General features: G+C 44.8%; 1 protein-coding gene across 2 annotated transcripts in view; it reads left to right on the forward strand.

Moving 5' to 3' along the window:
- Positions 1-27049, forward strand: part of ZFYVE1 (zinc finger FYVE-type containing 1) — a 58462-nt gene that overhangs the window by 18307 nt on the left and 13106 nt on the right. For both annotated transcript variants that reach the window (XM_081830285.1, XM_081830286.1), the window contains exons 3-4: positions 9273-9777; positions 14720-14934. In XM_081830285.1, the coding sequence (XP_081686411.1) occupies positions 9273-9777; positions 14720-14934 (720 nt within the window). The remainder of the gene's footprint in view (positions 1-9272; positions 9778-14719; positions 14935-27049) is intronic.

Raw genomic sequence — 27049 nt, forward strand, 5'->3', positions numbered from 1 at the left:
GTCGCATTCCGCACAGAACGCAGGCCCTGCTCAGTCTCTGCCTCAGACACCAAAGATCTCCTTGTAAGGCTGTGTCATCTGTTAAGATCTTCGAGATAAAGTATGAGAAGAGCATTTTTAGTGAATCTGTGGTATAGTAATAATTCTTGGAATCACGTCACATCATTCTTCCGAAGACTGAATGCCTTCTTATGCATGATGTATGTATTATGCGATCTCATAACTGCTTTTTCTTTAATTGAAAAGACACATCCTTTTGAGGGAGGGAACAGTAAGTATCGAGTGAGCATCTTGTTCCAGTATCTCTAACTCTTTAATGAGAGCGCACTGGAAGCCTTCCCTCGGAAGGGTTTTTACTTGGGATAATGGAATGAAATTCTGTGGTGGCGGTGGTGACTCTGGCCTAGAGGCAAACAGTGTAGCTACAGCCATGATGTCAGCCAGGTCTTCTAGCATTTACTGCCTGATCGCACCGTGCCCAGGGCCCCACGTGCAGTGATCTCGTTTAATCCTCACAGCAATCCTCAGAAGTAGATTGTGTTATCCCCATTTTACAGGTGAGAAAACTGAGGCTCAGGAAAGTTAAAGGACTTCTTTAAGGTTATTCTAAAAATCAGCGAGTGGTATTGAGGCAGGTTGGTTGAACCCTTCACGGTAAAGCTATACTGTTCCCTTCCCCAGAGGGAATATGGCATTTAGATATTCATTCATTTATTTTACAAATATGTATATATTGATTTCCTGTTATGTGTCAGTCCCTGGGCTGGGGCTGCAGTGGTGAAAACACAGAACAGACCCTGGCCAGCACGGAGTTATGTTGTAGTTGGGAAGCTCAGAACCAGGAAGAACGGAAAATGTTAAAAGAGATGGTGGGTGGGGAACGGAGACTTCGAGCAGGAGAAGGGTTGAGTGAATTGCCCATGGTCTGATCCAGGTAGAGGTGGACCCGAACCTAGCTCTCTTGTCTTCTTCCTGGCCTGGTGCTTTTATTGCTAAGTCTTTTATAGCTGGCCAAATATGGGTATGCCGTGTCACTTAAGAGGGGGCTGTGTCTCCATCTGGAAGTTCTTTGGAAGAGTCTCTTGGAATGATGTGGGTCTTGAGGATGACTCGGTATTTCCAGTCTGTCCTCAGATTTCAGCTTTGCTTTGGAAAGCTTTTTGTTCAGATACAAAAGGATAGCTGGACAGGGTGAGTTGGGTGAGATCAAAGAAACTGATCATGGAGCTAAAAATGACTCTCTTTGGAGAATTCAGTTTGTGGATCATTTCTACATACTTTAGAGAATTCAGTTTGTGGATCATTTCTACATACAGACACTCTTTCTTGCTGGAGTAGGAGGGGAGCTGCAGGCGGAGTCTGAGAGGCTCTGTGTCAGAAGCACCGCTGGTGGTTCTAAGACAAGGGAGAATTCCTGACCTCTCAAGTAATGGAACACTTTGGGGACACTGGAGTGGAAGAAAGTGATCTTTGCCCTTACCAAATGTGCTCAGTGTGTTTGTGAAGCTAATCTCATGACTTCAGTGGTCTTAAGAAAACATTTGATTGAGAAACAATTGTGTTTTTGTATGAAATTCTGTGGACACATACATGGATAAACACAAAGTTACACACTCCTTTTAGGATAGAATGAAAGGAAATTTTCTGGACTTGCTGGGTTGGAGAAACAGGTTTACTAGAACTTTCTGACAGGGTTTTGCTATTGGAATGTCACCACCTTATCGTTTGGGTTGTAAAAGTAGACTGGCTAATGATCTGTTTGACATTGTTTTAGTAAAATCTTGTCTGAAAATTAGACCATGGAGTTTAAATCATTGCCTGGAGTTTTTTTCAACATGATGAAAATGGCTCTGGATTTTTTTTTTTTTTTTGAAGATTTTATTTATTTATTTGACAGAGAGAGTGAGAGAGCACAAGCAGGGGGAGCAGTAGAAGGAGAGGGAGAAGCAGGCTCCCCACGGAGCAGGAATCCCGATGTGGGGCTCGATCCTGGGATCATGACCTGAGCTGAAGGCAGACGCTTAACCATCTGAGCCACCCAGGCGCCCCTGGATTTTTTTTTTAAGATTTTATTTATTTATTGGAGAAAGAGAGCGAGAGAGCGTGCATGATCAGGGGCAGAGGCAGGGGCAGAGGCAGAGGCAGAGGGAGAAGCAGACTCTCCGCTGAGCAGGGAGCCTGACACCAGGCTCAATCCCAAGACCCCAGGGTCATGACTTGAGCCGAAGGCAGACAGTTAACCAACTGAGCCACCCAGGTACCCGTTTTTTTTGTTTTTAATCAGAGAGAGAGAGAGAGAATGGGGGGGAGAAGGAGAGGGAGAGAGAGAATCTTAAACAAGTTCTTTTTCCAGCACAGAGCCTGACATGAGGCTCGATCTCACGACCCTGAGATCATAACCTGAGCCAAAATCAAGAGTTGGACACTGAACTGACTGAGCCACCCAGGCGCCTCAGCTCTGGATTTTTCTAGGAAGAGTTCTCTCACCTTCCACTTCTCCTTTACCTTCCCAGGAGAAGGAAAATGTTACCTAAGTTCTATAACTGTCTTGGTCTAACATCATCAGGTCAGTGCCAGACACTAGAGGAAGCTCAGTATGTGTCCGTTGATTAAAATATGCAAAAAAGAAAAAAATAAAAGAAGCAGTCAAGCTCTAGTTTCCTTTTGGGATAGTGGTCCCAGTTCTGGTGAGAGTGAGAATTTGGTTTGGTTTCTTTGGGTTCTGTCTCTTCCTCTGAACCCAGGTAAAAATAGATGAAAATAAGATAAATCAGAGACCAACATGTAAAAGTAATTACTAGGAAGTTCCCTTTGGCAATAACTATTGAACTAGGCTAGTTTTAGAATCTTGGTGGGGAGGTATAAAATAATCTTTGGTTCAGAGGTGGGATGTATATAAGCATTGGGTTGTAATGGGTTGGTAGGAGAAACCAAGCTTCTCTTAGCTGAGCAACCAAGCTTTAATTAGCTCCTTCTGTGACTTTGGGGAAGGAGCTGGTCTTTGCCCTCATCCACAGGGAATATCTTCATAAAAACTTAAAGGTCTGTATGATTTTAGTTGACACAGATTAGATCCTTTTTGTCTCTAGAGGCCAGAACTGAAAGGACCTCAGTGCTGAGCTACTTTCCTCTGTAGTGTTTTTGGGTGCCTTTGGGATTTCGCTTCCGTGGTCTCTGTACTTTGTTGAACTTTCCTCCTTTTGAGGCTCTTTACTTCAGTTCCTTCCTCATCTCTTGCTTTTCCCTTTGCAGAGAACAAAGCTGTTTTCCCTCAGAACAAAGCTTATGTGGTTATTCTTTCTGGAATGATTCTCTAAGGGCTGAGAAGGAATTTCTTGTTGGAGATTGTCATCATTCCCATTGCTTGCTTGGGTCAGAGGTTGACTGCTGGACCCTTTTCACTACCATAAAGTGCTCTGAATTCTAAGTTGGAACAGTGGAGATCACTGAGTACTGTTAGTATTTCATTTTAGAAACTCTGCTTGGAACCCTATGCAAAGGGAAAAAGCTTTGTGGGTGAGATAGAGAGGTGTACTGTTTGGTTTCTTAAAAACTCTGGGTGTTAGACGGTCACTTTACTAAGAGTCAGCTGTAAAGCCGGTATTAATACCATTTTTTTTTCTTTTTTTCCAAAGATTTTATTTATTTATTTGAGAGAGAGAATGAGAGAGAGAGAGCACGAGAGCAGGAGAGGGAGAGGCAGACTTCCCACTGAGCAGGGAGCCCGACGTGGGACTCGATCCCGGGGCTCCAGGATCATGACCTGAGCCGAAGGCAGTCGCTTAACCAACTGAGCCACCCAGGCGCCCAATACCATGTTGTTTTGATGAGGGGGAGAGGAAAGGAGTTATCAGAGCCACTCAGCGAGTTCTTTCATTTTCAGGTGGAATCAGTTTAGATCTTTTTTTTTTTTTAAAGATTTTATTTATTTGACAGAGGGAGAGACAGTGAGAGAGGGAACACAAGCAGGGGGAGTGGGAGAGGGAGAAGCAGGCTTCCCGCGGAGCAGGAAGAGTGAGAGTGAGAGGACCCTGGGACCATGACCTGAGCCGAAGGCAGACGCTTAACGACTGAGCCACCCAGGCGCCCCGGAATCAGTTTAGATCTTAGCACATGGCTGATTTAGTCCCTGCATGAGCAACTTCTGGGCCACAAGCGGGTGCAAGCCCGGCCGTTACTGTGGTGCCCCCGGATGCGTTTGCAATGGGCTGGTCTTCAATAAGAATGGGTCCTGTTTAGTGAGTGCTTACCATGCACCGGGCAGTGCCTTTTACCTGCTTTATTTCTTTTAGCCTCTCAGGATCCCGAAGGGTTGCGGACTCTTACTGTCTCATTGCCCTGACGCGTCAGTAGTGAAGTCGCTTCTCCCAGGCCAGCAGGGGCAAAGCCAGGAGTGGAATTTGGGTGTTTCTGACTTGTCTGACATGCAAGAGATGGCCTAGTGGGCTCAGGAAGAGCAGAAGGTGGGAGTTGGAGAGGGCAGCCTTCCCGAGAAGCATTTCAGACATGTAGAGCTGGGCGCGGGAGTGGAGCAGAGTGGGGTCATTGATTGCAAACTGGCAGAACCAGTAGAGCTGGAGCCTTGTTCTCTTCTGCCTCCTTCCTTTCCTCATCAAAGGGAATCTTCTTGTCTTTTCTTTACCTACCCCCCCCCCCCCCCCCCCCGCAATCAGTCTTGCTACTGCCTAGGCTGCTCTCTCCTTTCTGGCTCAGGGGAAAAGGCCCACAGCTTAGGGTGAGCTGAGTAGTGTAACAGAGAGCAAAATAATGTGGAAGGCAGAAGAAGGAAAAAGGAAGTACAGCGCCAGTTCAGCAGGCATTTTCTCCGTTTCTCTCTTTACTGGACTAGCCATCACCACCCAGTTAGGGGAGGCAGCAGTGGCTCTGCCCTTATTTTACATGTGAAAACCAATACAGTCAGTGCAGGTTGTGCAGGTTAAATGGTTATCCAAGGCTCGTCAGATTCGGTGGCGTATGCCTGACACGTGAGCAGGTATGTTTAACCTGCCCCAGGACACTGGGTGCCAAAATAAAGCCCCCCGCGTGCTGACAGGGAGTGCTTTATTTTCATCCCATATGAGTTGTTTCTCTTTCTTTTTTTCTTTTTTAAAGATTTTATTTATTTGACAGAGAGAGATAGCGAGAGCAGGAACACAAGCAGGGGGAGTGGGAGGGGGAGAAGCAGGCTTCCTGCCCAGCAGGGAGCCCGATGTGGGACTCGATCCCAGGACCCTGGGATCATGACCTGAGCTGAAGGCAGTTGCTTAACGACTGAGCCACCCAGGCACCTCCCAAATGAGTTGTTTCTGGATATATGTTCCATGCATCGCCTGGTGGGTACTTCATAGGGATCCTGAGACAGTTAATTGTGTACCGAAAGGCCCCCGTGTGCCCCCTTTCCAGGCGCCCGCTCTTACGTAGCCCCGAGAGCAGCGACCTCATCAAACTCCTTGCCAGTAGAGCTTTAGGGCGCTTTTGTTCTCTTTCTCTTGCGGCTAGCCTAGCTGTTTGGGACCAGTGAGTGACACCAGTCCCAAATGGGCTGTTCTGTGTAACTTCTTGTTCCTCTCAGTTGTCTGGGACAGTGAGCCCATCACCGGCTTTATCGAATGCTGCTGTGTGTGAGGCCCTGTGGAGGATAGAGGGTGGAGAAAAGTGGTTACGGTACTTAGCAACATGCACGACATTCATTCATTTATTCATTCAATAACCAGATATTGAGCTATTCCTACGTTCAGGTTGTGTCCCAGATACTTGGGACGAAAAGATTGGATAGACATGGTTCTGCCCTCATGGATCTAGCAAAGGCACTGTCATTGTAGTGGGCATTGGGTAAATTATTAGCATTGTCATTAACCTTAATGCATTAATAATGCAACAATAGTGATATTATTAATAGGATATGAATAGTCTACTATCTTGATGAGGTTATGGGAAATGAGGGTATTATCATACCCATGGTCTGTCTACATTTCCCTAACTGCTCATTATCCAACAGCAGACTCTTGAGAATCAGGAAGGTATGTTTTCTCTTGTGGCTGGAGGATACTAGGTGTTAAGGTTCATCACTCCTTGCTGGAGTAGAACATTGCCTGTTTGGATTAGGAGCTTTGGCTCTGAGGTTCTGTATTTTGAGATTCGGGGCCCTGAGCATCTTTCTGGGGATCCAGTCTGGGATCTCACTGGCACCAGGTCTCTTCCCTCCTGGCCTGACTTTTTAAAGAATTACAGCATTCTTTAACTATAAACAGAGGAATTATGGATGGATGAAGTTTGACCAATACATTTTTTAGTATAATCTCCATTTTATTTTTTTTCCAGAGAACAGTTTTTCTTCAGTCCTTAAGGACTTAGCTCCTTACATGGGCTTTAGTGGAGGTCATAGGGCAGCATCTATCTGCAGGTCTAAATCGGGGTGGGGATGTTTGGTCCTACGATGCTTCACGAGAGCGATTCCTGACTATCTTGCTGTGGATGTATGTTTCACATACAGCTTGGGAAGCACATAGGCATCGAAGACACTTGCTTTGGAAATGTCCCTGATGGCGGTGGCCTCTACTATGTTCCAAATACCGAACTTCTTAATGGCCTTGTCCTTGGGTATGCAACAGGCGCAGTTGGTGCGGCAAATAGGCTGCATGTGGCCGTGGCCATTTTTGACATGACCATTATTCCTTTTCTTCTTGGTCATCTTAGAAGTGAGGGTCCAAGAGAGCCATTTTTTTTTAAAGATTTTATTTATTCTGAGAGAGAGAGAATGCACGCAAGCTGGGGAGGGGCAGGGGCCGAGGGAGAAAATCTCAACCAGACTCCATGCTGAGTGCAGAGCCTGATGCCCGGCTCGATCTCAATACCCTGAGATCATGACCTGAGCCCAGATCGAGTTGGACGCTTAACTGACTGAGCCACCCAGGTGCCCCCCCTTTTAATAACAGCTTCATTGAGATGTAATTCATATACCATATGTTTCACCCCCTTTTTTTTTTTTTTAAAGATTTTATTTATTTATCTGACAGAGAGAGAGACAGCGAAAGAGGGAACACAAGCAGGGGGAGTGGGAGAGGGAGAAGCAGGCTTCCTGCTGAGCAGGGAGCCCGATGTGGGGCTCGAACCCAGGACCCTGGGATCATGACCCGAGCCAAAGGCAGACGCTTAACGACTGAGCCACCCAGGCGCCCCTATTTCACCCTTTAAGTGGATAATTCGGTGTTTTTAGTATATTTTAAAGTTGTGCAGCCCTTAGCACTAATTCCAGGACATTTTTATCAACCCAAATAGAAACCCTCTACCCATTAGCAGTCACTCCGTAGTCCCTCCTTCCCCTAGCCATTGGCAGCTCCTAATATACTTTCTGTCACTGTGAATCTGCCTGTCATGGATATTTCATATAAATGGGATCCTAGAATATGTAGTATTTTGTGTCTGGCTCTTTTCACTTAGCATGATGTTTTCAAGGTTCATCCATGTTGTAGCATGCATCAGTACTTCATTGCTTTTTTATGGTTGAATAATACTCCACTGTATGCATACACCACATTTTGTTTATCCATTCATCATTTGATGGACATGTGGGTGTTTCCACCTTTTGGCTATCATGGATATTGCTGCCATGAACATTTGTGTTCACGTTTTGTGTGGACATGTTTTCAGTTCTCTTGGATACGTACCTGGGAGTGGAATTACTGAGATATACGATAACTCTAACTTTTTGAGAAACTGCCATACTGTTTTCCAGAGTGGCTTTGCCGTTTTACATTCTCAGCAGGGCATGAGCATTGCAGTTTCTGCATACTCTCATTAACACTTGTTAATCTTTTTTTTTTAATTTTTAATTTTTTATTATTTATTTATTTTTAAAGATTTTATTTTATTTTAAAGATTTTATTTATTTGAGAGAGAGAGTGAGCAAGAGCAGGGTGAAGGGCAGAGGGAGAAGCAGACTCCCTGCTGAGCGAGGAGCCCGACGGTGGGACTCGATCCCAGGACTCCGGGATCATGACGTGAGCTGAAGGCAGACGCTTAACCAGCTGAGCCACCCAGGCACCCTAAAGATTTTATTTTATTTATTAGAGACAGAGAGCTCACGTGTGAGCAGGAGCATGAATATGAGGGGTGGGGGGAGCGGCGGAGGGGGAGGGAGAAGCAGACTCCCCACTGAGCAGGGAGCCCCACGCAGGGCTCAGTCTCAGGGATGACCTGAGCCAAAGGCAGATGCTTAACTGACTGAACTACCCAGAGGCCCCTATTTATTTAATTTTTTTAAAGCTTATTTAAGTAATCTCCACATCCACTTCAGGGCTGCAGCCCACAACCCTGAGATCAAGAGTCGCGTGCTTCACCGACTGAGCCAACCAGTGGTGCTGGTTGGTGCCCCCAATAGCTATGTGAAGATTTTTGTTGTTGTTGTTACTATCTTTTTGATCATAACCGTTCTAGTGGGTATGAAGTGAGACTTCATTGTGGTTTTAATTCACATTTCCTTAATGACTGGTGGTGGTGAGTGTTTTTTCGTGTGCTTATTGGCCATTTGTAAATCTTTGGGAAAATGTCTATTCAAATTTTTGGCTTAATATTTAATCAGTTTTTTTTTCTTGAGTTAAAGGAATTCTTTTTTTTTTTAAGATTTTATTTATTAATTTGACAGAGATAGCTAGAGAGGTAACACAAGCAGGGGGAGTGAGAGAGGGAGAAGCAGGCTTCTTGCTGAGCAGGGAGCCCAACGCAGGGCTCGATCCCAGGACCCTGGGATCACGACTTGAGCCGAAAGCAGATGCTTAACTGACTGAGCCCCCCAGGTACTCCACTCGTATGTCATCTTCTAAGAGTTTTATAGTTGTAGCTCTTTCATGAGCACTAAATTGTACTGCCTAAATCTTTGAAAGTTCCTCCTAGCTGTTTGCTGGGAGTTAGGCTGGATGGGAGCCTATCATCCTGGAGCTTCTTTTCTTCTTTTTCAAAGATTTTATTTATTTATTTAATTCACAGAGAGAGAGAGACACACACACAGCATGAGAGGGAACACAAGCAGGGGGAGCGGGAGAGGGAGAGGCCGAGCAGGGAACCCGATGCGGGGTTCGATCCCAGGACCCTGGGATCATGACCCGAGCCGAAGGCAGTCGCTTAACCAACTGAGCCACCCAGGCGCCCCATGTAGCTTCTTTTCTTTGCCACCTTGACCATTCAATCAAGGACCTTGACCTTGGGAAGCAGTTGTTGTTCTTGCAAGTTTTCTAACTATTATGTGGTTTATATTTCTTTTTTTTTTTCTGAAGGTAATGAATGAAGAGGACTTTATTAGGAAATTGGACTGTAAACCTGATCAGCATTTGAAGGTGGTTTCCATTTTTGGAAATACTGGTGATGGAAAGTCTCATACTCTCAACCACACTTTCTTTTATGGCCGTGAAGTCTTTAAAACTTCCCCTGCCCAGGAGTCCTGCACTGTGGGGGTGTGGGCGGCATATGACCCAGTCCACAAAGTAGCAGTGATAGACACAGAAGGGCTCTTGGGGGCGACGGTGAATCTCAGCCAGAGAACACGACTGCTGCTTAAGGTCCTGGCCATCTCAGACCTCGTCATCTATCGAACTCATGCAGACCGGCTGCATAATGACCTCTTCAAGTTCCTTGGGGACGCCTCAGAAGCTTATCTGAAGCACTTCACCAAGGAGCTCAAGGCTACCACTGCCCGCTGTGGCCTGGATGTCCCCTTGTCCACCCTGGGCCCTGCTGTTATCATTTTCCATGAGACTGTGCACACTCAGCTGCTGGGCTCTGGTAAGTAGACAGAGGACTGCGTCACAGATTGACCTTTCTGGGTACAAGGAGGCAGCCATTGGGCTTCTGTAGTAACTTGGTGGAGGGCGATTGCCCAGCAAAATTTCTGCCTGGGCAAGACCTAAGGGAGTGTTTGAAGAAGGGTGGAGTGAGCAACAGTGTTAGAATCCAGTCAGGATGAGGGTTGAGGATTACCGATTGGCTTAGGCAGTAGAGAGCGCCTTGGTGATCCGGATAAGACCTGTTTCCCAGGGATGATGGGTGTGAAAGCCTGATCAGGATAGGTTAAAGAGAGAATAGGAGGAGGAGAATTAAGGTTGTGTATATATTCCACTCTTTCAAAGAGTTCTATTATAAAGGGAAGCAGACAAATGAAATGATAGCTAGAGGCTGATGTGGGATTTCAAGGGGTTTTTCCTCCTTTAAATTGAAGCTAGGAGGTATTGCAGATATTTGTGTACTGGTGCAAATGCTTTACTAGGAAGGGAACAATGCAGATGGAAGCGAGCAGAACAGTTGGAGTGAGGCCCATGTGTGTGGGTTGGCCTTAGAAGCATGGACAGTCCCTCCGTTAGCACAGGAGTGAAGGCAGAGTATACGGACATGGTTGCAGGTAATTGGTAGATGTGGTATGTGTGTCGGACTTGTCTTACTGGTTGTTTCCTTAGAGAAGTAGGAAGCAAATTCCTACCTGAGGATGACCTGAGGATGAGGGAGCAGTGCAGCAACAGTAATTGGACACAGGTGGGGACAGCAGTGTTAGCCCCTCACTCACTCATACCATTTACCTGTTCATTCAGTCAACGTAGTTTCTTTCTTTTTTTTTTAAGAGAGCGGTGGGAGGGACAGAGGGAGAGAGAGAGAATCTGAAGCAGGTGCCATACCCAGCGTGGAGCCCAACATGGGCCTCGATCTCACAACCCTGAGGTCATGACCTGAGCCAAAATCAAGAGTTGGATGCTTAACCGACTGAGCCACCCAGGCGTCCCATCAGTTAACAAAGTTCCTTTTTTTTTTTTTTTTTTTAGATTTTATTTATTTGAGAGAGTGAGTGAGAGAGAGAGCATGAGCAGAGGGAGGAGCAGAGGGAGAGGGAGAGGGAGAAGCAGACCGCCTGCTAAGCAGGGAGCCTGACGTGGGGCTTGATCCCAGGACCCTGGGATCATGACCTGAGCCGAAGGCAAGACACTTAACTGACTGAGCCACGCGGACGCCCAGTCAGCCAGATTTCTCAAGTGACACAATGTCATGTGCTGAGCACTGGGGCACAGAGCTGAGAAAAGCAGTTCTCACCCTCGAATAGCTCCCTGTCCAGTTGCGGAGCCCACACGTGTTCTCTAATGTAGCAGGTGTGGGTTCTGGAGCTGTGGGAGTGTGGAAGAAGGACACGTTACACCTCCTGAGGGGGTCTGGGAAAGAGGAGTGGAGATGGGGCTTGAACCTAGACACGTGGCTTGCTAGGGCAGGAGAGGAAGGATGCTCTGGAACGTGCAAACCCCTGGTGGCTTGAAGGGGCAGCTTGTGTCCCGGACCCCGCAGGGTTCGTGCAGGTAGTTCTGCCAGAGCCTCCTGAGCCCCCTCTAGCCCCTCCGTGCGTGCTCCACGCAGCAGCCAGGTGCTCTTTCCCAAGCTTTATTTATGCTTTAGATCGTGCCGTACTCCTGCTTACAAGCTGTCAGTGGCTTTCCCTACAAACTCATGACGGTGTCCTTACTCTGAGTCCTGCCTGTTCTCTGAACTCCTTCTCTGGTTATCCCCTTCCTCCCCTCCCACTGCCCCACATGCCCCCATCGCGCACAGGCGTGCACACACCACCTCTGTGTATGCTCCGTCCGGTAGCCACACCAGCCTTTTCTGTGTTTTCACCTTTGCGTATGCTGCTCTGTCGACCTGGAACACTGTTCCCTCCGCAGGCCGTACTTCATACTCAGCTCAGCAACCACCCCCTTGGAGCCTTGGCTCACCATCCCCTGTAGAGTGGTCCTTCCTGCCCCCGAGTTTGCACGCTTACTGCATCGCTCTGTTCCTTTGCATCAGGACCCTTGTCACTATCTGAGATCCTCCTGTGTGTTTGCTTACTTGTTTTTGTTTCTCTCCCATTACAACAGAAACTCCATGAAGGCAGGAACCTTGCCTGTCTTATTCACTGCTGTGCCTAAAGAGCCTGGATGAGTGCTTGATGCTCAGCGTTGTTGGATGAATAAATGAAGAGGTTCTCACTGTGTCTGAAGCACAGATTGTATGGGAGGGAATGGTGGAGTTACTTGGGGGTCAGAGCATGGGCTGCCTTGACTCAGTTCTCAAATAGGACAGGAGCCCCTGAAGGATTTTAAGCAGGGAGTTACACGATTGGATCTGTATTTTCTAAAGATCGCACGGCAGCCTGTTGCAGGATGAACTATGGAGGCATGGCTGGAGGCAGGGAGACCAGCCAGGACATTACCATGGTGCTAGATGAGAAGTGATAGGGGCCGAGCCTGGGCAGTGGCACAGGAGGGAAATGGACAGACTGGGGCTATATTAAAGAGTTAGAATCGGAAGGACCTGAGTCTAGCGGGAGAATGAGAAATCTAAACGTTCCAGCAGATGCTTCTTATCAGGTGATCTGAGGTAAGGAGAGAAGGTTGGAAATACTGACTTGAGGATGCTTCCTGTGATCCACATTTCTTTTTTTTTTTAAAGATTTTATTTATTTGAGAGAGAGCTCATGCGTGCTAGAGCACAAGCAGGCAGAGGGGCAGAGGGAGAGGGAGAAGCAGATTTCTTGCTGAGCATGGAGCCCGATGTGGGATTCAATCTCAAGACCCTGGGATCATGACCTGAGCCAAAGGCAGATGCTTAACCGACTGAACCACCCAGGCGCCGACCCCCCCCACCCCGTGATCTGCATTTTTATGCCACTTTGGATTTTTACAACCTTCATAAGGGGAAGGTTTAATTTCTAGTTCAGGATTTTGAAATAACCAGCCCTTCACAAATAACTTTTTTTTTTGCTTTGTACCATACCATGTTAGGTGGTTTTAAAAAAAATAAATGCTAACTTACTGTATCCTTGTTATTCGGCCCACTCAATAGCAGCCCCATTTTACAGATGAAGCTGAACTCAGAGAGCTTGAGTTATGTAACCAAGAGTTTTCCAGCTAGTAAGTTGCAAAACTGGGGTTCAAAATAAGGTTTCCTAATTCCTAAATCCAGAGCTCTTTCTAAGGAATACTGTTGCTGCTGCTTGAAATTTGGAGATGGAACCAAGGCAGCCAGAGTTTATGCAGGGTAAAGGAGAGGTGCCACAATTGTGGGCAAATTGATAATTAAGAGTTTTCTGTCTCATACTTTCTGATTTTATTTTATTTTATTTTGATTTCTTTTTTAGAGAGAGTGAGTGAACAGTAGGGAGGGGCAGAGGGAGAGGAAGAGAGCATCTTAAGCAGGCTCCACGCCCATCGGCGGGGCTTGGTGCTTGATCTCATGATCCTGAGATCATGACCTGAGCTGAAATCAAGAGTCGGACATTCAACCGACTGAGCCATCTGGGGCGTCCCATTTTCTGATTTTATTTGATCCTGTTCCTTTTCTGGACTGAGGATTCTAGGTGGGAGTTAGAAGGCAAATGAATTCTCTGTTTTACAAATGAGGAGAACCCAGCTCCCATAATCATTTGGGAGCAGAGATTCTATGTCCAGAGACAATCTGTGAGATGATGTTGGGTTGGGGGGAGGGGGGCCAAGCCGGTACCTGGGTGGCTTTGGGAGGAGTCACTCCTTGATGGTTGACCCTGGGATACCCTGGGACCCAAAGTCATTGCCACAGGAAAAATTCAGGGAGAGATGGATTTAGGGATGAACTACGGAATTTTGGCTACTTCTTTTTGATGACTGTACTTTTAAATGAGTAAGGCCGTATCTCCAGTAGTAATTGGAGTGATTTTGTTGTTGTTGTTATTAAAATATTAAAGGAAATTAAAAAGTCCTTCTAACATTTATCTCCAGGATATTTATTGAATTCATTTGTAATACTACTCCACAAATTTCTGGATAAATATTGGTGAAACTACCCTCAGCTACATTGGCAGTTTGTCTGTAGCTTCACCAGCATAAGACCAGCATGTTCAAAGTAGCCATTTGTTTTAAATGTTCATTTGTAGGTGACTGGTTAAATATGTCCATAGGATGGAGGACTATGTAGCTATTAAAAAAAATAAGGAACTTCTCAGAGTATCATGAAAAGAATAGGTCCTTACAGTATGTAATTGATTCAAGCAAGTTGCATGTATGTGTTGGTACGTGCGTAGGAAAAAGAAGTCTGAATGGGCAAACAAACACTGAATTGTAGTCTCCTCTGGCAAGTAGGAGGGGGCAGAGGAAATCTATTTCTTTCATGCTTTGACCTGTTTGGATTTTTTTACAATGAGCACATTAAAAAAGACTTTCCCTTGAAGTATGTATATACAGAGAGTGCACATCCTATCACAAGTGTATTAATATGATGAATTTCACAGTCTGGTTGTACCCGTGAAATCAGTAGCGGAAAATGACATGAAATGCCAGCACCCTCTTCATGGGGAAGCCCTGCTCATGCTGCCTTCTGGTTAACAGTAACCTGAATCCTAACAGCGTAGATTAGTTCCGCCTGTTTATGTACTTTAGAGAGTCAGATTATATATTACTTTTATGATGCAAGACAGATCTTTTTTTTTTTTTTAAAGATTTTTTTATTTATTTATTTGAGAGAGAGAGAGTGAGAGAGAGCGCGCAAGAGGGGGTAGGGTTAGAGGGAGAAGCAGACTCCCTGCCGAGCAGGGAGCCCGATGTGGGACTCGATCCCGGAACTCCGGGATCATGACCTGAGCCGAAGGCAGTCGCTTAACCAACTGAGCCACCCAGGCGCCCAAGATCTTTTTTTTTTAAAGAAACGTTATTGTTTACGTACCTGTTTCCTTGTCCAGATCACCCCTCGGAGGTGCCTGAAAAGCTCATCCAGGACCGGTTCCGGAAGCTGGGCCGCTTCCCTGAAGCCTTCAGCTCCATTCACTACAAGGGAACGAGGACTTACAACCCTCCCACCGACTTTTCTGGGCTGCGGCGAGCTTTGGAGCAGCAGCTAGAGAATAACACCACCCGTTCTCCCCGGCACCCGGGGGTCATCTTCAAAGCCCTGAAGGTCAGTTGGCTCCTGCCCTGAGTGCTTCTTGTTGGGGTACCAGTGGGTGGTGAGAACACTCAGCTCCCCTTTTGTTGGTGCTGGGGATTGGAAACGGGCTGGAAAGCGAGGTTGTCGGGAAAGGAAGCACAAGAGTGGAGTTTGCACCTGCCGAGGGAGAGCTCATTCTGCTAAGAGCATGAGCACAGAGGGATCTTGGGTTAAAGTTAAAAAGTGACAGGTCCCCATGTTGGAGAAAAACCAGGCTTTCAGACAATAGGAAACAGCATTCATTTCCTGTGGTATGGCCCCGCCCTGGTGAGTTGACCTTGTATTGAGGCTCAGTTATCTGAACAGGATTCACCTTTTTTTTTTTTAATCTATATTAATTTATTCAAGAGGGCCACTTTCTGTTATCACTATAAATGGAAAACCAGGACCACAGGTAGAAATTTCCCAAGACAAAAAACAAACACAGACACACGATAACAAAAATTGCTGTTTATTATATACCAATGTTCAGGGGACTCTGTATGAATTAGTTCATTTAATCCTCCTTACACCACCAGTTTGGGGCTTGATTGGCTCAGTCGGTAGAGCATGCAACTGTTGATCTCGGGGTTGTAGGTTCAAGCTCCATATTGGGTGTAGAAATTACTTAAAAAATTTTTTTTTTTTTTTTAATTTATTTGACAGAGAGAGACATAGTGAGAGAGGGAACACAAGCAGGGGGAGTGGCAGAGGGAGAAGTAGGCTTCCCGCTGAGCAGAAAGCCCGACGCGGGGCTCAATCCCAACCTGAGCCGAAGGCAGACGCTCAGTGACTGAGCCACACAGGCGCCCCTAGAAATAAAATCTTAAAAAAAAAAAAAAATCCTTACACCAGCTTCATGTGTTAAGTATTGTTACCCATCCTCATTTTGCAGATGAGGAAATTGAGGCACAGGGAGGTAAAGTAATTTGTTACACACAGTTACTAACTAAGTAGCAGCTCTGGCTAGTTTACTCTAGAGCTCCTTAAAACCAGGAAGAATCTCCTGCCTCTCAACAAATATAACAACATATTATTTCCTTTCTAGGGACTGTTGTTCATGGAAGGTTCTGAGACCGGGGCTTGTTTTTTTCTTTATTTAAAAGGGGGATTAGCAAGTGTTCAGGAGATGATAAAGATAATGCTGTTACCTGAGACTTTCTCTTTAACAGAATCTGAAATTTTGAAAATGAATTTAAACAGGAGTAATTTCTTCTGTGGAACTTGATGCTATTCACTGTATCACCTACAGTCCTGTGCCATGCCCCTAAAATTCATCTTGTATACACCAGTGATGTGAGGCCTATCTTTTGGGAAACATCTCTAAGCATTGTATCTTTGTCCTTTTCAATCAGGCAAATTGTTTTTCTTGTGTATCTCAGCAGTATTGTCAATGTATTGTTTTGATAATACAGTAAAATCCTGTTTATAAAGCACCCTGCTCTTCCAAGGATTTTTGTTTCCCATCCTTTTTTTTTTTTTTTTTTAAATTTATTTGACAGAGAGAGGGAGTTAGCGAGAGCAGGAACACAAGTGGGGGAATGGGAGAGGTAGAAGCAGGCTTCCCGCCGAGCAGGGAGCCCGACGCGGGGCTCGATCCCAGGACCCTGGGACCATGACCTGAGCCGAAGGCAGACGCCTAACGACTGAGCCACCCAGGCGCCCCTTGTTTCCCCACCCTGATGGTTGGTGCTTACGTCTTTGTAACAGAGACCCTGCCATCTGGGTGAGCTGCAAGCCCACCAACCACAGCAGATGCTGTATAACCTGTCTGGGGCCCTCAAGGGTTAAACTGTTGCTCCTTCTTTATCAGATGGCATCTTAGGCCTCACAAGTGTCTGGGTAGGTGGGATCACTGTGCTAGGTAGTACCACTTCACTCCCATAGCAGTATGGCTACTCTACCATTCCTACGTCATTATGGCATCAACAGGCAAGAAATCACTAAAACAGTGGTAGTGGTGGTGGTGGGGCGGAGAATGGGATAATCGGAAAGTATGCCTTAAAAAGTATTTTCCATTATTGAAAATTGTCGTTTTAGAATTGACTAGGTCGTCTCAGTGAAATCTTGATGTCTTATCACAGGGCATTGATCAAAGCATTCCCTGGGCCTAGTAAAAGCTGGGAAAAGACTTCCCAAAAGGAATGTCAAAGTTGTTGATATCATTGTGGGAATAGGAATTCTAAGTTTAGGACAGTTTGTTCAGTGATCCATTTATATTGTGTTTGTCTAAATCCGTATCCCCTGGCTTATGTTAGGAATACGTGTTAAGTGTAAAAGACGTTGGATACTGTAGCGGAGTTAGGGCAATGGAAACAAGAACCAGCTACAATCCCTCCACCTGGGGATAGCCATCGTCAGCATTTTAATGTGTGCTCTCATAGTGCATGTTCTGGGTGTTAAAAAATATATATATATAGCTTGTTATCACATTATAGATGTAAACTTGTAATCCTTTCCCCGTGAAACTTCATAAACATTTTACTGTATTATGTTTTTAGCGTGAGAGTGAGCGGGGGAGGGGCAGAGGGAGAGAGAGAGGAGAGAGGGAATCTTCAGCAGGCTCCACACCCAGTGCAGCACTCTTGTCTCACGACCCTGAGATCATGATCTGAGCTGAAACCAAGCGTCGGACACTTAACTGAGCCACCCAGGGACCCCAACATTTTACTGTATTATTATATGGTTTTTATAAATAGTTTTGATAACTGCACAATATTTCTTTGCCTCAACATACCAAAATAACAGTTGTTGGATAAGAGATTATAAGTAAAATTTCTCTGTTAAAAATAATATTGTGGGGCGCCTGGGTGGCTCAGTCGTTAAGTGTCTGCCTTCGGCTCAGGTCATGATCCCAGGGTCCTGGGATCGAGCCCCGCATTGGGCTCCCAGCTTGGTGGAAAGTCTGCTTCTCCCCCTCCCACTCCCCCCTGCTTGTGTTCCTGCTCTCGCTCTCTCTCTGTCAAATAAATAAATAAAATCTTAAAAAAAAAAAATACCACAACTAAATATCATAAAAGCTCTTTCTGTATCTGGAATTATTTTTCTGGGTTATATTTTCTTGAAGTAGATTGTGTCAAAAGTGTGTGTGTGTGTGTGTGTAAATATAAACATATATGTGCATATATATATAAATATATTCATACAGTGAATGTCGCATTTCTGTCATTTCCTATAATTGGACATGGAATCCTATTTAAGTACTTTTGCTTATTTGGTGTCTTTTTTTTTCTGTTTTGCCTATTTTTAGTATTTCAGGGATTTTACTTCAGTAGTTTCTGATCTTTAGGGCACCTGGGTGGCTCAGTTGTTTAAGCGACTGCCTTCGGCTCAGGTCATGATCCTGGAGTCCCGGGATCGAGTCCCGCATCGGGCTCCCTGCTCGGCAGGGAGTCTGCTTCTCCCTCTGACCCTCCTCCCTCTCATGCTCTCTGTCTCTCATTCTCTCTGTCTCAAATAAATAAATAAAATCTTTAAAAAAAAAAACAAAACAGTTTCTGATCTTTACTATGTACATATTTACTTTAGCATTCTTTATAATGAATTCATCAAAGGGATCCCTGTGAATACAGCTTCCTTTTTGCAGTTTGCTTCCCGCACAGCTCTGTGTTACCATGCCTGCAGGCTTAGGATAGAGGAGCAGGAAGGGAGCAGGGCCTTTGGGGCAGTGCTGGGTGGGTGGGATCTGGAGAGAGGCTGGGAAATGTTGGCAGAATTGGAGCTAGGGATATGAGGATGCCCTGAGGACTAGGGGATAGAGACTGGGGCTGGGAGGGATAGGAAGGAAGGGATAGGAGAAAGATGAGGCAGGCTCTGGTGCACACAGGAACAGACTTTGGGCATAGCGGATTTGCTCAGTCCATTGAGTTTTTAAAAGGTTTTGGGCGCCTGGGTGGCTCAGTTGGTTAAGCGACTGCCTTCGACTCAGGTCATGATCCTGGAGTCCCGGGATCAAGTCCCGCATCGGGCTCCCTGCTCGGCAGGGAGTCTGCTTCTCCCTCTGACCCTCCTCCCTCTCATGCTCTCTGTCTCTCATTCTCTCTGTCTCAAATAAATAAATAAAATCTTAAAAAAAAAAAAAAAGGTTTGTGGGATTCAATGTAGACAGTTTGTGAATCTGGGTAAATTGCGGATCAGAGTTCGTTGTACCATTCTTGCAACTCTTCTACAAGTTTGAAATTATATCAAAAGGAAAAGTTGTTTTTTTTTTAAGATTTTATTTATTAGAGAGAGAGAGCACAGGCAGGGGGAGCAGCAGAGGGAGAGGGAGAAGCAGGCTTCTCACTGAGCAGGGACCCGATGTGGGGCTTGATCCCAGGACCCTGGGACCATGACCCGAGCCAAAGGCAGATGCTTAACTGATTGAGCCACCCAGGCGCCCCTCAAAATGAAAAGTTACCCTTTAAGCAAAGTTTGTGGTTTTTGCATTGTGGTTGCTTTAGGCGGGATGTTTGTGTCCTCCCAAAATTCATATGTTGAAACCCTAATGCCCAAAGTGATGATATCGGTGGGCCTTTGGGAGGTGATTGGGTCATGAGGATGGAGCCCTCACGAATGAGATTAATGCCCTTGGAAAGAAGCGCCAGAGAGCTCCCTTGCCCCGTCCACCAAGCAGGATACAGTACAGAGGCACCATCTGCAAACCACGGAGGCAGGTCCTCACCAGAACCTGACCTTGCTGGCATCCAGATCTTGGGCTTCCAGCTTCCAGATTTGTGAGAAATACATTTCTGTTGTTTAGAAGCTATCCAGTCTGTGATATTTTGTTTTAGCAGCCTCAACGGACTAAAGACAGTGGTTAAAAGCTTGGGTTCTGGGGGCGCCTGGGTGGCTCAGTCGTTAAGCGTCCGCCTTCGGCTCAGGTCATGATCCCAGGGTCCTGGGATCGAGCCCCGCATCAGGCTCCCTGCTCCGCGGGAAGCCTGCTTCTCTCTCTCTCCCACTCCCCCTGCTTGTGTTCCCTCTCTCGCTGTGTCTCTCTCTGTCAAATAAATAAATAAAATCTTTAAAAAAAAAAAAAAGCTTGGGTTCTGGAGTCAGACAGACTTGTGTTGGAATCCCAGTTCTACTTACCAGTGGCTTGGTCTTGGCAACTTACTTTGTTTGTTGGTTCATTCATTCAACAAATAAAAGAGTGCATCCATGTGCCAGGTAGAGTTTGAGGTGCTGGAAGTACAGTGGAGAACAAGATAGACAATAACCTTTGTCCTCCTAGTACTTCTTCAAACCATTTTCCTCATCTGTAAAATAGGAATAATAAAAGAATGTTCCTAATGAAGTTGAGCTGAGGATCAAATAGAACAGCACACTTGAAGAAACAAAGTACGTGGTATATAGTAAATGTTCAGTACGTGTTAAATAGTGTGGAGACTATTAAGGAAAAAACTGTGAAAAATGATTGTATTTGAATAATTCATGAAATAGATACTTCTAATTAGATTTGAGGTTAAGGTCTACTTAGATGTACTGGTGAATGTCCTTGAAATGGCTTAAGGGTAGTCACAGTGGAGGATTACACTCAGGTATTGAAAACATCCTCAAGAGAGGCTTAGGCCATACTGTGGTATACAAAGGGCTGTGAATCTGATCAGTATAAATTTTAATGATGAGGCCAGTGGCTGGGTTCTAGAGTTCCTTAGGTTTTCTCTAAGCTAACCCAGCTTAATGTTTAAATTAGACTGTCAGGGACACTGACTGCTGGAAGCAGTAATTAATGCTCAGGGATTTTACCCTCAGGGGACTTGGATGTCCTACTCCAGGCCAGTTTGTTAGGCAATTTTGAGAAAAATAGTTCCACTATGCGTATGAGGTGGTATGAGTCATGAAGTTTTCTGTAAATACACTGAGCCTGGTCAGCTGGAGTTGTAATGATTCGTGGTAACTGGTGTCCGAAGAGTTTCACCTGGACCCTATATTTAGTTCTGTTCTCTGGGGCAGAGACTGGGATGTGGGACCTGTTGCTTCTGTCCGTGGGAAGGAGTTATCGGTTTCAAAACTCACGTGTTTTTGGCTCTCCCCAGGGAATTGTGGGGTGCTTGCAACTTACTGAAATCCTTGAAAAATTTGATTTTATCTTTTTTGGTTGTTGTTTTGCTTTTAATCTCTTCTTTAAATTAGAAGTTTGTTAATTTTCCGATTATCGTTCTATAGAAAGCTACTTGTAAGGTCTGCATTAGGCAAATTGACCCACTAGAGTTTTTATAGCTGTTAAGACACACTAACTGAAGTTTTCATAGTTCATAGCAGTGTATAATAGAATGGCTGTCTTTTCTTCATTGATTTTATTTGGCTTTACGTTGTATTTATTTCTACAAGGAACCTTGAATTCTTTTTGGAACAGAAGAGTGGGGATGGGCATAAACATAAATTATCAATGTCAGACTAATTTGTTTGGCTTCCAGCTTCTCCCAGTTTTTTCTTTCTCTTTCTGGTATTTTTAGCCTTGTCCAATTCCTCACTAACTCACTGAGTAAAAACACTTTGTGAAGGCCAGGGCTATGTTCTAATATGATAAATGTAATTTTTTTTTCAATATGGTTTTCTCTTTATTTTAGATAAAATATACAGGAATATGGTCAGGAAAAAGTATATAAGCTTTTGGGAAAATGGAGAGACAAATCACCTAAGAGGTGATCAAACCTGTGATGCACAAATGAAGAAATCTCAACTCTCTAGCAATCAAAGAAATGCAAATAAAAACCACAGCATTAGGAGGGCAGACACTGATAATTCTGGCAATAAAATTTTAAAAAGGATGTGAAGCGATGTAAACTCTTACAGACTGCCAGTTGAAGTTCAACTCAGTACAACCACTTTGAAATGTCATTCAGAAATACCTAGTGTAGGTGAAGAGATGCATAATATATATTCTAGCCAAATCATTTCTAGGAATTTGCCTTAGAGAAACTCTTCCACTGGAAAACAGGGAGACCTTTATGAGGATGTGAATAGCAGCTTTCTTTGTAATGGCAATGTATTTTTGTGTAAAAAATGGATAAATAAATGGTGTTAAGTGATCCTTTCTACTTAATTTTATTTGTATTTTAATTTTTAAAGAAGATTTTATATATTTATTTGACAGAGCGAGCGTACAAGCAGGGGGAGCGGGAGAGGGAGAAGCAGGCTCCCCACTGAGCAAGGGGGCTTCAACCCAGGACCCTGGGATCATGACCTGAGTCGAAGGCAGACGCTTAACCTATGGAGCCACCCAGGCGCCCCTTGCTACTAAAGAGAGAATTGGGGTCATAGTGTATGTATGTGCAGTTACACACTTCGCTTTTCTCATGGAACATTGAAGCCTAGTATTTTTTCCCCACACCATTAAATATTTTATGAAAATATAAAGTAGCTGTATGCTTTTAAGATGGATGGATCATTTTTTACATTTAATTTTGCCCTTGTTTTAGTAGTGGTTTTCATTTTTTCCTGCTTACAGTTTCCATGTATTTAAAGGAATGGGCCACATTTTGCCTATTTCCTTAGGATCAATTACAGCTCCTAGTACTATTTTGGACTGATGTTGGAATGCTTACGATGTACCATGCTCTGCACTGCACATGGAGTGAAATTCACTTCATGCTCGTGCCAGCTCGATGAGGTAAAGACGTGGAGGCACAGAGAAGTTAATTAATTTGCCTAATATGACTCACTTAGTAAGTGGTGGAGAATTTGAACCAGCTAGTCTGGCTACCAAGTCTATGCTTTTAACCCAGTGCTATATATTTCTTCTCAATAGTTATTCTACTTCTAAGAAGGTCAGAGGGTGCAGCCATCTTTAAAGGTTCCCGAAACATATTGCCAGTTGCCTCTTGAAAGGATATTCCCATAAATTGTATTTGTTTGGTTATTTTAATGTTTAAAAAGTCATTCCTTAATTTCTAAAAGCAATATGTGTTCATGATAAACAATTCAAATAGTACAGAAATGTGTAAGGTTCAAGTTAAGGTCCCTCCCCACCCCCATCGTAACCATTGTTAATACTTGTATATGCCTCTAGAAATTTTTAGTCCTACATAAGTGCATACATAAGTATATGTATGTGATGTATATATTTTCTCCCTAAATGGGATCATATGATTCCTACTGTTCTACAACTTGCTTTTTTTTGCTTTATTATGCATCTTGGTCATCTTTCTATAGTAGTACATAAAACATACCGTATTCTTGGGGCTCAGTCAGTTGAGTGTCTGCTTTGCGCTCAGGTAATGATCTCAGGGTTCTGGGATCGAGCCCCACATCGGGCTCCCTGCTCAGCGGGGAGCCTGCTTCTCCCTCTCCCTCTGCCTCTGTTCTCTCTCTCAAATAAATAAAATCTTAAAAAAAAAATACCACATTCTTAATGCCATTAGTATATGTTAAAAAGTTATTAGCTGTATCTTATTTATGAGGTTCCACCTGATTCATATAGCATTGTTGGATTCAGAGGGAGCCCAAGTGCTACTTTTCATGTTCATTATTGAATAGGAAATGTGATGATGAGGAGGCAAGAGTTTGCAGAATGTGTGCAGGAGAGAGGTCTGCAGGCCTTTTCTCTAGTGGCCTGCTCAGTTGTTTCCTGGTGTATCATGCTGACCTGATCGTTCTTCTGCCAGTTGGCCACGGTGTGGTCCAGGCTCCAATCCCTCTTTTCTAGCAGGATTATTTCCCACTTCTTGACCACTCAGTGCTTTGCTCAGGTTCCATGGGAGCAATAGCTGAGACATCTCCCAGTAGAGTATACCCTCACTGAGCAAGTAAATCTGTTTAAAGATAGCTGCTTAGTTTTCTATTGAATAAGGGAATTGATACTGAATTAACTGTTGTCTGTATTTACAGTTCTGAATACGTGAGAGAACCATTTTATAGTTGAATTTGTATAGGTTTTATATAATACCTTTTTTAGCCTCTGATCTCTAAGTGTAGAAACTCCGACTTTCCAATTCTGTCACATCAGGAAGTATCTATTTATATAAGTTATTATATTTTGTGGGGAGAGGTGGCATCAGTGATTACGTAAGAGTCTCCATTTTGAATCAGAAAATTCCCTGCTAGCCTTTGATGACTGGGACTAAACCTTACAGATTCAATAGAAAGGGCCATACTGTTGCCAAGGTGACTAAAGTTCAAGATCATCTGGTCTCCAGGCAACCTTTTCTGGAGTTGCCTCAAATGCTTTCCCTAGCTTTCTCAGGAGAGGTCTCCCTGCCTTCCTCTAACAGCTTGGGGCCTCAGGAGGAGGAGAGCCCAAGAAAACCTGGAATGATGGGAGGTTTGGAATTTTTTTTTTCTTAAAATATTTTATTTTTAAGTAATCTCTACACCTAACATTGGGCTCGAACCCATACCCCGAGATCAAGAGTCCATGCTTTACTGATTGAGCCAGCCAGGTGCCCCTGAGGTTTGGAATTTTTGAAAGACAAATATGTGGATTAGGTGGCAGTGTCTACATTGGAAAGGAACAATCAGGCTATAGAAGAAGGAGGATAGTTTCTCTTTACCCTTGTGTCTAAAACACACTAACATCAGGATTTTTTTGTAAACAGTTCTACTGTTACATTCCCCTACTCTTGATTGATGTCAGTCCTCCTGAAGCTTGTTAGGGTCTGATTCATTACCAGCTGCCAGCTCTTCATTGACTTGTGAGGGAGGTGAGATGCTTATCGTGTTACCCAGCGGGTGAGAGGTCGGGTGACCAGTGTCTGAGTGAGGAGGCTCGTTAGCCTGGGAGTTCTTCTCTTTCTGATGTCATAAGAGATTATGGCTGCCCTGGGCAGCATAAGCCAGCAGTTAATTTGTCTAGGGCAGGTGACAGTGGAGGTTCTGTGGGCACATGCCCCATGGAAATCAGCCTGCAGGTTGTTCCATGCCAAGCTTTGAGATCCTTGCTGCCATTTTTCTGGAGAACCTTCAGAGAAGTGAGCCAGGCCACTTGGAACAGAAAGAACCTCGTGCTGTCACGGTTACTCGGCTGCAGTTGTATATTTGCTGGGGAGTGCCATCGCCCCTGAATTCAGCCCAGCTGGTGAACTCATGCCAGATTTGATATGTTCCCTAAGGGCAACTAGTACTTAGGTTATCCTTCCAGTTACCTGTTTAAAAGAAAAAACCCTGGGGCTAAAAATATTATTTTTTTGGTTTCCCCTATACCTCTTTAGTAGCTTTTACATTCCTTAGTGATCTCTTTTTTTTCCTTCCTCTGTTCCGCCATTAGATACATAAGCATCTTTTTAAAAAAATATTTTTATTTTTTTTTAAAGATTTTATTTATTTATTTGACAGAGAAAGACACAGCGAGAGAGGGAACACAAGCAGGGGGAGTGGCAGAGGGAGAAGCAGGCTTCCCACTGAGCAGGGATCCCAGGGTCCTGGGATCATGACCTGGGCTGAAGGCAGACGCTTAACGACTGAGCCACCCAGGCGCCCATTTTTTTAAATTTATTTTTTAAAAGATTTTATTTATTTATTTGACAGAGAGAGGCACAGTGAGAGAGGGAACACAAGCAGGGGGAGCGGGAGAGGGAAAAGCAGGCTTCCCGCCGAGCAGGGAGCCCGATGTGGGGTTCGATCCCAGGACCCCGGGATCATGACCTGAGCCGAAGGCAGACGCTTAACGACCGAACCACCCAGGCGCCCTTTTTTTATTTTTTTAAGATTTTATTTATTTATTCATGAGAGAGAGGCAGAGGCAGAGGGAGAAGCAGGCTCCCCACTGACCAGGGAGCCCGACACGGGACTTGATCCCAGGACCCTGAGATCATGACCTGAGCCGAAGGCAGATGCTTAACCATCTGAGTCACCCAGGTGCCCTATTTTTATTTTTTTACATTTGATCTTAGCCAAAAGGCCGAGAAGCAATTATTTTTATTTTTTTAAAGATTTATTTATTTGTCAGAGAGAGAGAGCTTGCACACGCACAAGCAGGGGGAGTGACAGGCAGAGGGAGAAGCAGGCTCCCCACTGAGCAGGGAGCCCGATGATGGACTCAGTCCCAGGACTCTGGGATCATGACCTGAGCCAAAGGCAGACGCTTATCTGACTGAGCCACCCAGGTGTCCCAAGATTTATTTATTTTTAGAGAGAGAGCGAGAGTGTGTTCACACACAGATGGGAGGGGCAGAGGGAGAGGGAGAGAGAATCTTAAGCAGACTCTGCGCTGAGTGTGGAGCCCCACATGGGGCTTGATCTCATGACCCTGACATCATGCCCTGAGCCTAAACCAAGAGTAGGACACTTAACTGACTGTGCCACCCAGGCACCCTGATACGCAAGCATCTTTTTGCAGCTAAATATTCGCCCACTGAGTTCAAGCCCCACGTTGGGTGTAGAACTTATTAAAATAATAAAATAAAATGTTCACCAGCAAATGCAAGCAGCTATGAAGACCAGTGAGCTATCATGGAAAGGATGGAAAGGAGAGAGATCCCTTGCATTACCTGGGTTAGGTAGGAGGGTATCTAAGGAAGAAAATAAGAAAATTATCAGCATAAAAAAAAAGCAATAAAAATGGTTAATAATGGCAGTGAATGTTTTGAGCTCTTAATTTATGCCACGTGCTCTTCATCTGTAAGTTCCATTGGTCTTGACCGTGTAATCTGTGAAGATGCCTACTGAGGAAGGTACTCCTAGCAGCCGCTTGTTATAGATGAGGAGATAGAAGCACAGAGGGTGCAGACCCACCAGTGACAAGCTGAAATGACTGGGGCGGGGGGGGTGTCTTATTTATTTATTTATTTATTTAAGATTTTATTTATTTATTTGACAGAGACACACAGCAAGAGAGGGAACACAAGCAGGGGGGGAGTGGGAGAGGGAGGAGCAGGCTTCCCGCGGAGCAGGGAGCCCGATGCGGCGCTCGATCCCAGAACCCTGGGATCATGACCTGAGCCGAAGGCAGACGCTTAACGACTGAGCCACCCAGGCGCCCCTTATGTTTTGTTTATGCAGATTGTCCATTCAGTTTCATACTCTACCCATGTCTGCTTTATCTCTATCAAACTTCCTCCCCCAATCTTTCAGTAAATTGATGCATTAGGAAGATAATGCTCTATTTTCGCACCAGCCAGTCCCGGACAGCTATGCACCTACCTATTTGAGAAATACAGCCGTAAGAATTCTCAGTAATTTGGCC

This window comes from Leptonychotes weddellii, chromosome 9, assembly GCF_054177405.1.
Source record: "Leptonychotes weddellii isolate Sample4059 chromosome 9, ASM5417740v2, whole genome shotgun sequence".
Taxonomy (NCBI): Eukaryota; Metazoa; Chordata; class Mammalia; order Carnivora; family Phocidae; genus Leptonychotes; species Leptonychotes weddellii.